At 33.7% G+C, this 10,011-nt stretch overlaps 1 protein-coding gene across 2 annotated transcripts; it reads right to left on the bottom strand.

The window, feature by feature from the left end:
• Window positions 1-2,166: 2,166 nt before the first annotated feature.
• Window positions 2,167-9,639, bottom strand: LOC103832240 (putative pumilio homolog 7, chloroplastic). Of its 2 annotated transcripts, none has more exons than XM_009108216.3 (6): window positions 9,506-9,638; window positions 8,270-9,409; window positions 8,015-8,177; window positions 7,738-7,901; window positions 7,293-7,548; window positions 2,167-7,212 (listed from the first exon to the last, which is right to left on the bottom strand). In XM_009108216.3, the coding sequence occupies exons 2-6, from the start codon at window positions 9,394-9,396 to the stop codon at window positions 7,108-7,110; spliced, it is 1,815 nt and encodes a 604-aa protein (XP_009106464.2). In that variant the 5' UTR covers window positions 9,397-9,409; window positions 9,506-9,638; the 3' UTR covers window positions 2,167-7,107. The 2 variants fall into 2 exon arrangements, with proteins under 2 accessions (XP_009106464.2, XP_033131250.1); XM_033275359.1 differs by having other exon boundaries at window positions 7,108-7,212; window positions 9,498-9,639.
• Between the last annotated feature and the right edge of the window lie 372 nt (window positions 9,640-10,011).

Genomic DNA, 10,011 nt, shown 5'->3' with positions numbered 1-10,011 from the left:
GGTTAGAGCTTGTGGAAAGTGGATTAAAATCCCTAGTGAGTGTGTCAAATGAAAAGAAAAGAGAGTTGTACATTGGGTGAGTGATGTGAGGGGGTTTAGATTGATTTTGAGATGATGATAAAGAGGGTAGAACTTGTGATCATTTACAACAAAATGGGGTAGAATGATGAGAAGGAATCTATGTATGCATAAGTTGCTTCTAATCTTAGATAAATTTTGCATAATGATCAAGCTCCTTGTTTTGAGTGATAACCACCCTTAAATAAAAACATTTGAACCCATCTCTTCATTCATATTAGACCATTGCATGCCTAGCCAAATGATTGAGATCATGTGCCCATTTGTGAGACTTCACCTTGTGTGTGTGTGTGTGAATCAATGTGAGAGCTGATTGAAAGGACTTGTTGGTAAAGAGTATTACAACTTGAGTAGAGGAAAAAAAGAGTATGGATAGGCCTAGAGAAGCTAGAGTATAATAAGGAGAATGCTCATGCTATTTGTTATGTTTCTTTAGGATGTTAAGTTGAGTGCTAGGAAGTGTTACTTTTGGCTATGAGTTCCCACTTTCAAACCTCTCTCCCTATGAGTTCTTACAAGTCACTTGAGGACAAGTAAGATACAAGTTTGGGGGAGTTGATATCTTGCATAATTACATTGTTTTAACCCTCTATTTCTTGCATGTTTTGATCATCTAGATTAGGAATCATGCATTTTAGTCTCTTTTTGCACTGCATAAGTCTCTATCAGGTTTTGGAGTTTCCATTGGAGATATTAGGGGTACTTGGAAGCATTTGGGATCAAAAAGGGAGTGGAAAATGCTGTTTAGGCGAGCAAAGCACCAGAGCGGGGTACGGGAGCGACGTGCGACACCCGCTCCAGAAGAATCGAAGGCTGGCGCGACGTCTTGCACCGAGGTGATACACCCGCTCCAGAAGAATCGAAGGCTGGCGCGACGTCTTGCACCGAGGTGATACACCCGCTCCAGAAGAATCGAAGGCTGGCGCGACGTCTTGCACCGAGGTGATACACCCGCTCCAAGCCCAACTTCTTGTCGACGACTTTCATTATGCGGAGCGACCTATGGCAGCGACGTCACTCACCCGCGGCGGATGCAGAGCGACCTCTGGAGCGACGTCATCAACCCGCGCGCGTTTTGGAGAGGTGAAGCATGTGTTTCGGAGCGACCTATGGGAGCGACCTAGTGCACCCGCGCCGCGTTTTATCTTATGTCGAAAACTTATGTTTTATTTGGGCTTTTGAAGTGATTAATTAAGCCCATTAGGTTTTAGAAGTCACATAAATACTCTCTAAACCTAATTGTAGGATCTTATCTTGTTTTCTATCTAATCACAAAAGAACTTTTAGGTGAAAGATCCTATCTTGATCATTTTTCTCTTGTGATTGCTTGATTATCTTGATCACTAATCATGATTAGCACCAAATCATCTTTGATTCTTGGGCTCATCATGGAAATAGTGAGTAGTCATCTTTGGATTCATGGGTTAGGGAGATTAAGGGTGATTAAGCTAGATCTAAGGTGTTTAGGTGTAGATCAATCTTATTCCTTGCTAGTAGAGGGCTTTTAATGCAACTTTAGAGTTGGCCTCTCTAAAGTTGAGCTCTAGGCATTTCATACCCGGAAGGTGTTTGATGAAATGCCTGAACCAACTCTCCTAAGCTTTTAACATCCTTTACCAAAGGGATTTGTTGTTAAAGGTGTTAAGATGGCTAGTAGACTTGTGATTAATGATTACCTAGATAACATTCAACCAAAGGGATTTGATGCTTGAGTTATCTAGGTAAATGAGCATTCATCTAGGGATAGAGTTTGTTTAGGATTGTGTCTAGGTCTAAGGTAGATATAGATTGGTTCAAAGTTGACACCTTTAGGTTGAATCTTGATCACCCAAGATCGATTCCCATAGCCCATGAGTTCTCCCTTCTTATAAGAAAGAAAGCTTTGTCCTTTATTGCATTTTAGGTAGTAATCTAGTTTAAAAACATCTCAAAAACTGGTAGCACTTAGATTAAGCATGGTCTTGCATTCCCTTTGCTTTAGAATCACTTAGAACTGGTTTGACATCCTTTATACTACAACATTTGATTAGGAGCCTTGAAACTCCTTTCATCACGGAACGCATAAGCCATATTTTCTTTTAGGGTTTCATATGTTGATTGTCTTTAACGTTGTGAATTAAATTACACTGAATGTGTTTATAGAAGACATCATGGGTGCAACTGGATTGTATTTTCTTTGGAATAAAATCTTTTTGAATGCTTAATTCTTTTCATTCCATATAGGTTGTTGTATAACTAGAAAAATGAATAGACGAATTGAAAGGAATAATTATTAATAGAATTTTTGATACAGTAGTATCTATATATATTGCAAAATAAAAAATTTAACAAAATACCATTGGTAAAAAATACTAAACTCAAGTAAAATAATAATTGTCATTCATTTTTTTTTTGCATCTGTTATATAATTTTGATGATACTTCAACTAGTGATAGACCAATAGATCAATACACAAATATAAATGGAATCGAAGAAACCGGTCTATATCTACAATGTAACACTATTTTTTTTCTATATTACAATAATTCTATTTTAGAATGAAATATATAAAAAAAAGTAGTGTTTCACTGGAAATGGTCTAAAAACTTTAAAGTTTAAACTCATGCATAAAAACAAATTGTGAAAATATATAAAATATAAATTTTACATTAATATAGAAAATATTACAGTAAAATAACGTACAATAAACTTTCAAAGGATGGGAGAACCAGCTTTTAAAGCTTCCAACATCCGATCCTCCATGCATGCAACTACAATGAATTAAGATCCATGTCTCTTCTCTTCAATTTAATTCGTACTATAAACTTTATTTCATAAATTAAAATATACTTTTTATGAAAATTGTATGAAAGCTACAACGAATTATGGATAACCTAATAAACCTACACGGTTAGATGGAATCATAATTCTAAGTCTCTCAGTTAATATATATAATTATTTTCTGACATAAATTAGTTGCTATTTCCTGGTGGAAGAATTAAATAGTCAGTACTTGTCTACCCGTTTCCATTAAATAATTGTGAACCGATTATAAATGCGGAATTCAAGTATATGCATTGAAGTATATATCTACTTGTCAATTTAACATAAATTTTATCATACATCTATGATCTATCAAACCATATGAATTACGAATGCGTCAGCCCACTGAAAAACATACTAGTTCGTTTACCAAAATTTTCATATGGTAACAAAATCAACAGAATTTTCATATGTAAATTACCACAAAAAATGTATTTTTCTTTCCTATTCGTAAGAATCGTTCATTTTGTTTACATATATTAAAATAAAATATAATGCATATTCCAATTTTTATATTTTTCCATGTAAACTTAACAACAACAAAAATATTTTTTGGGTGCGAAAGGTAAAATATTAAAAATAAAACAAATAAATAATAACCTAAACGTCCTAAATGGCTAAACATATAAATCTAAACATTTCTATAAGAAATAGGGTTTTACAAATTACAAGAATCAGTTATGGCATGCTGTCATAACGCCCAGGGTTTTGTGTATGCGGATGGTTCCATGCAAAATGTCACAATATTTTTTTACGTCCGCATAGATCAAAGACTTCTACGTGCGGCTTTTGAGTTTTGACCCTTTTGTTCTACTTTAAGTCGTCTGGACTCTAACGATAATGTTATATCCTGTTATACGTTCGGTTTATGTTGAGCATTAATGTATGATATAGTCAACACCATATAATAAAAACATCTAATGTAAAGTTAATACGAGTAAACAATTAATTTGTTTGAAAACAAATTGCATGTGACGATGAACATTAAATATGGTATATGTTCTTATTGATTACGGTTGATTTGCCCAAGAATTAGGTTTGAGAAGATGTGTTGATAATTTGAAATAAATGCATCACCCATAAATTATGTCAAATAAATTATAAATGCAAATGGAAATATATTTGAGTGCCGGAAGAACGTAGATATGCTATATATAATCATATAGACTATTTGTAATCATCCTCGTTATTGGATTATATTTATAAAAGGCAGGCACACTATATAATAGGGCTACAGAAAAGTTATCAGACCAAAAAATTATGTGTCTTGATTTAAACGAATTGAAAATTAGGTATATAAGGAGTGCTAGTATATAATAACGCAAACATAATCCGATACCCTGTCCTCTTTGTAAATTTGATTTTACATTTTACATTGTTTTAGTTCGAGGAATTTAATTGGATTAGTGCTTTTTTTTTCTTTTGGGATACACGCCTGATCGTGCATGGTTTATTATTAATGTGAATGATAGGGATTGGGGAGATTTTTCGTTGGGATAGGAGAGAGTTAAGAGACTTAAAATGGGCTAAACCTATTTCAACGGATTCGTCTAAATTATATCCACTCAAAGTATATTTCCAAAAAAAACTCTCTATTTTAGAGTTTGCAAAATTTTATATTTGAAATTTCAAAATATTATTTTCCAAAAGCAAAACTTCAAATTTAACTTCAAACTATTTGTAATTTACACTATGATATTTATATTTGTCATAATTAATATAAATACATAGAAATTTTATAAATAACTAGCACATATATATAAATATTATGGTAATATCAATTAATAAATTTTTACAATAAAATATAAAATTATAAACAGATGTACATAATTAAATATTTAATTACAAGTAAAATATCACATCATTCCATAACATTATTTCCGTAATGCTCCATCTTCGATTACACAAAGTTTGTCTAGACAATATTTTAGAGACCCTAAAGCAAATTTATTAAACTATTAGTGTTATTATAATATTTAAATCTTGTGCAATAATTATGTCTTTGTGTATCTTTTCAAAAAAGTTTTTTTATTAAGTTTTTTTGTAATATTTTTGTTGTCTTATTTTAGTTTTCAAATATTATAAATCTTATTTTAATATTTTTATGTGTAAATTTGAATTTATAAAAATAAATTTGAAATTTTATGATTTACAAAAATATTTATCGTTTTAAAGATTAAAATGATAAATGAAAAAATACTTAAGAATTATAAATATGATGTGTAATTAATTATAAGATTAAAACGAGAAATGAGAAAATACTTAAGAATTATAAATATGATGTGTAATTAATTATAAGGATCAAAATATAAATAAAAACTATGAAACTTCAAATTTGTAGTTTTGAGTAGTGAAACTTCACATTTGAAGTTTTACTCCTTAAAATTCTAAATTTAATGTTTTGAAGTTCATTCTAGGTAACCATACCATTTGTTAATTGGACAGTTTTTCTGTAATGCCTTTTTATTTTGTTTTCCACAACTGATTTTTAAAGACTGGAAAGCCAATGAAAGTGTTGAGAAGTCAATTGAGTTAATGAGAATTAAATTATGACTGGGCAAGGTACATACATCCAACTTAGGCTGGAATGGATTAATTATATCTAGACATAAACAAAGCCCATATAAGCGTTGAAAGCAAACAGAGAAGCAATTAGTTGATATGTGTTTCAAATTTCCTCTTTTTTCAAATTTTTCATAATCTCTCTTTTGGTAGCAAACAATACTATTGGACGTGGTAAACAGCAAGCAATTAGTGGATGTATACACAAGGACATGCGTTATTGAGTGGCTGACAACACTATAAGCTTTCCATGTAAGTCCGGTGGACAAAATCGATCTCCTTGCATGCTACTCTCTCACCATCATCATAAACATTTAATTTACTGTGAAGAATTGCTTAACAAGGTTCTTAAGATAGGATTATTGTAATTTATGAACATGGCTAAAAGTTCGGGGTTGTGAGTCAGTGACTGTACAGTTCAGAGATGTTACGATTATGCTTAGGAAGGTTTTAAATATATTTTTTTTTTGAAAAAAAGTTAAATCTGAATCTATTAAAAACACATATCTAACACTTGGTGGAAAGTGTAACTCATGAATAGATCCTCTTCCGGATATTCGAATGGGTCGTAAGCAATATATTTATATCCACGCGGTCGCAAATGCAACTAATAATTTCGCACTAGAAGGGAGTCGATCTCTGGCCTAGACTATCATGGTAACTCTTCTAGAAAACCACTAAACCACCACAACATGGTTGGTTTTAAAAAATTTCAGTACCCCAGTGTTTTCTATCAGAACCAATCAAACAACAATCTATAAACTTAATATTCTCGCTGACAGTTCAAAAAAATTAAAATTCCTCGCTGGAAGAAAATATTTTCTTGGTTATTTTCCTTCCTTTTTTTCTGAAGGAGATGAATATAAATATTTTGAAGAAGAAGAGATATACCAAAGAGAAGGATGATATTTGCAGAGAGTGAATTAAACTGCAAATAATAAAATCCCTCTCATGACGGCGGATTGATATTTGCCACGAGAACAAAGCTAACAAGAATGGATCTTGCTGCTGAAAGAAGTGGCATATGTTTCATTGTTTCTTCTACCAACAAATCAAACCTCAAGCTAACATATAAAATAAAAACAAAGACCCGTTTTCTTAACTATCTGTTATGTGAAGCAATCTAAACGAGAACTAGTCATCTTAGATTTCGAGAACCATTTGAAAATAGAGAAAAAAACGCTTACAATGATTGATGGAATAGCATTGGTGTATATATAGATATAGAGGCGCCCACAAGTTTCGTGCTTCCAAAACCCTAATGCTCAGTATAACGGTTTAGAAGCCATAATGGACTTATTTAATAAAGCCCATCTAACATGGAAGCTTAAGGCCTTAAGCCAATATGAATGGCTCCGAATAGTGAATAGTGAACTTTTACAAAATTGATACAAATAAGAATTTATTGAGAATTTATTCAAAGACTAAACCGGGTTAAGAAACACGGTTTGTTACAACATGAAATAGCAGAGACAAAACAAAAAAAACAACAAAAGAAACAACAGAACAATACAATAGAAACAAAGAAAACAACAATGAGAGCTCTTAATCTCTGGATCCAAGATCACACTCTATCCAGAGATTATTATTCATAAGAACGAACAAAGCTTGATGAGTAAGAACAACAACAGACTCTTGAAATTACAGACTCAGCAGCATACCCTTTCACTTCTTCAGTAGATTCCTCGAGAAAATCCTCTTGCAATATGGATTATTACGCAGAATCGAATGTGGCCTTATCACTTCCACTAGTGAAGCATGGAGTGGACCCTGTTGAAATGTTTAATTCCGGTTTAAGTTGGTTTAAACCAAACCAAACCAAAAATAAAATTAATCAACTTGATTGGTACCTTTGTGGCGGCAAGAGCCGCTTGGATGACGAAGTTGGCGTAAGGGTCTTGAAGAAGGTGATCAAAGTGAGGAACAGAGACAAGCTCACGCACTATCTGTGGACGACTCTCTGGACAATGCATGAGACATCTTTCCACCATGTGGCTACTGAACTTCTGCATGGATAGCTGAACGTAATGCCCTTTTAACTGAGCCAACATCATAGCTACCGCTGATGGAATCCTCAGTTCTATAACGAACTGCACTGCGTAGTTCCTGAAAATAAAATAAAAAATTGATCTATAAATATTTTAAGGTTAATCTTAGTAAAAAAACAATTTTTCGACAATATAGGGACGCGGAACTAGGTATAATAGTTCTTTAAAATTTGGAGACTAAGGCGAATGTTTTATCTGGTTGTTGTATATAGAACAGGTCATATGTGTGTGTGACTATCATGTTTACCCAAAGGGGTCTTGAGCAAGAAGGAGACTGTTTCTAGAGATCTCAGCGATCAGCTTCTCTCTTTGTTGCCTCATTGAATAAGCAATGCATTTTTGGAGAACACAACAACCATGTCGATGTGTTGCAATCTCAGTACAGAACTTTGTCGCTGCATCAAAGATAAACTGTCCAAACGAAAAAAAAAACATTTAACCTAATGTGGTATGAACATAAATAATTAACAAGATTCGACAAAAAAATAATTAACAAGAAGATAGTGGAGTTAATTTATTCCAACCTTGTTATCTTCAGTGCCAAGGCACTGCAAGCAACGTTGAATAACATGGTTTCCATTTAAATCCTTGATCAAATCAAGAAAACCAGGTCTCAACGCAGATTTCACCATAGAAACTTGCTTTCCTGTTCTGATAGTTTCCACTAATCTCTGAACAACTCGAGTACTTCAAAACAAAAAAAAAAAAAAAAAAAAACAAGATTTAAAACATTATCCTTAAAAATCAAAACATCATGTAATAATAATATTTTTAATTACCCGTATGCGTTGAGAGATATCCTGATAAGTTGACCAGGCTCAGCAGTAGCCACAAGCACGATCTGCGTCCTCTGCTCCTCAGTACAAACATCTAGAAGCTTCTGCATCAAGTAATTCCCAAAAGGATCCATCATAAGCTCAACGACATGAGAGATCACTTCATTGAATATTATCATGGCGTCAACAGGAGTTCCTTCATCGAATATCCTCTGCAAGAATCTACATCCGTGTTGGTCTTTAGCCATCAAGTAGACATATCCTTGAATGTCACACACGTTAGGTAGACTCGTGTGACATATCTCTGTAGGATCAGACATCAATCCTCGAGTAACACCGATTCTCTGAGGTTCCATGAAGAAACTCTCATCAGAGGTAAATGGTTCGGAGACTTTAGAAGCCTGAGCTCCTTGGCAGAACAATGGCAACATGTCTGATGATGTTGTTGTTGGTGTTCTGTAGTAAGCTGAGTGTTCTCTTGTTAACCCTCCTCCAAGATTCATACCTAACCCTAACATCTCCTGACCGTTGATGTAAGGACTGTTGCTGGTTGGGTAGCTAGGCCATCCAAATTGACGAGAGTTGGCTATGGAATCTTGAGTTTGATGACCAAACATGTCTCTCTTGTCTTCGGTTTGGTCGTTGTTGAACCACGTGTCAAATGGCTCCTTTTGCGTGTGGAAAAACCCACCGTTGTTCCTCGGCTCATAGTGTGAGAAATAGAGTGGATCTAGAGATGAGCCAGTGTGATTCGTCTCAAGAAAGGATGCGAGAGGATCTTCTTGGACGACATCTTCTTTGATTTTCATACGGTAGAGATCGTTGCACAGACCAAAATCATCACCGTTAACACTCTTGTCATGGTGATGGTAAGTGAACGGAGGAGAGGAGTGATTGTAGTTAGGGATAAGTCCGTTAAACGGAGGAGAGGCAGAGCTATCGTCGGAGGAATAGAATCCGTTAGAGAAGGAGCTCGAGAGTGAAAAATCCGACGATGAGTTGAAAGAGAATCTGTTGTTGCTGGGAGAGAAGTCTCCATGAACGTAGTTTGGACGGGGAAGACTTTGGTTAGGAGAATGAGACGGTGTTCTTAGAGGAGATGAAGATTCTCGAAACTCACCCATCTTCATTTATATACTGATTCTACAAAACAACAAGAAGACAAAACAGAGATAAATATAAACAAAGGAGAAAAGACAATAGAGAGCATAAGCTAGTTTGGTTTCTTTACAGTTAAACCTGTTGTTTAGGCCATTGAAAGGAAAGTGGAGGCTCAATATCACACAGTGAATAGAGAGAATGGTAGAATAAAGGGAGTAACGTTTTCTGTTTTTTTTTGCTGTGTTTTTTTCTCTAACAACTTTGGATCACAGTAATTTTCAAATAAATAAATAAGATCTCGTAGATATCTGTTTGATTTACTATTTTTGACATTATACTCTTTTTGATTTTGTAGTGTAAGACTAAATCAACAAATTCAGATTTAGACTAAATCTTCAAATATTATCGTTATCATTTGAACCGGTAAACTTTCTTAAATTTCTTTATACTTTATTTAATTCAATTGCAAAAGTAGTAAATTATTTTTGAGCCACTTTTAAATATTTATATGAGCTATACACATAAAGGAAGTATATGTGGTAAATACTAAAATTATAAATGTGATGTAGAATAGTAGATTTTACCAGTTACGTACTAAAATAATAATATGTGTTAATCTTTCAAAATCTTTGTTAAAGTTTTTG

Source organism: Brassica rapa, chromosome A07, assembly GCF_000309985.2.
Source record: "Brassica rapa cultivar Chiifu-401-42 chromosome A07, CAAS_Brap_v3.01, whole genome shotgun sequence".
Lineage (NCBI taxonomy): Eukaryota > Viridiplantae > Streptophyta > Magnoliopsida > Brassicales > Brassicaceae > Brassica > Brassica rapa.
This window is presented reverse-complemented; position numbering and strand designations above follow the sequence as displayed.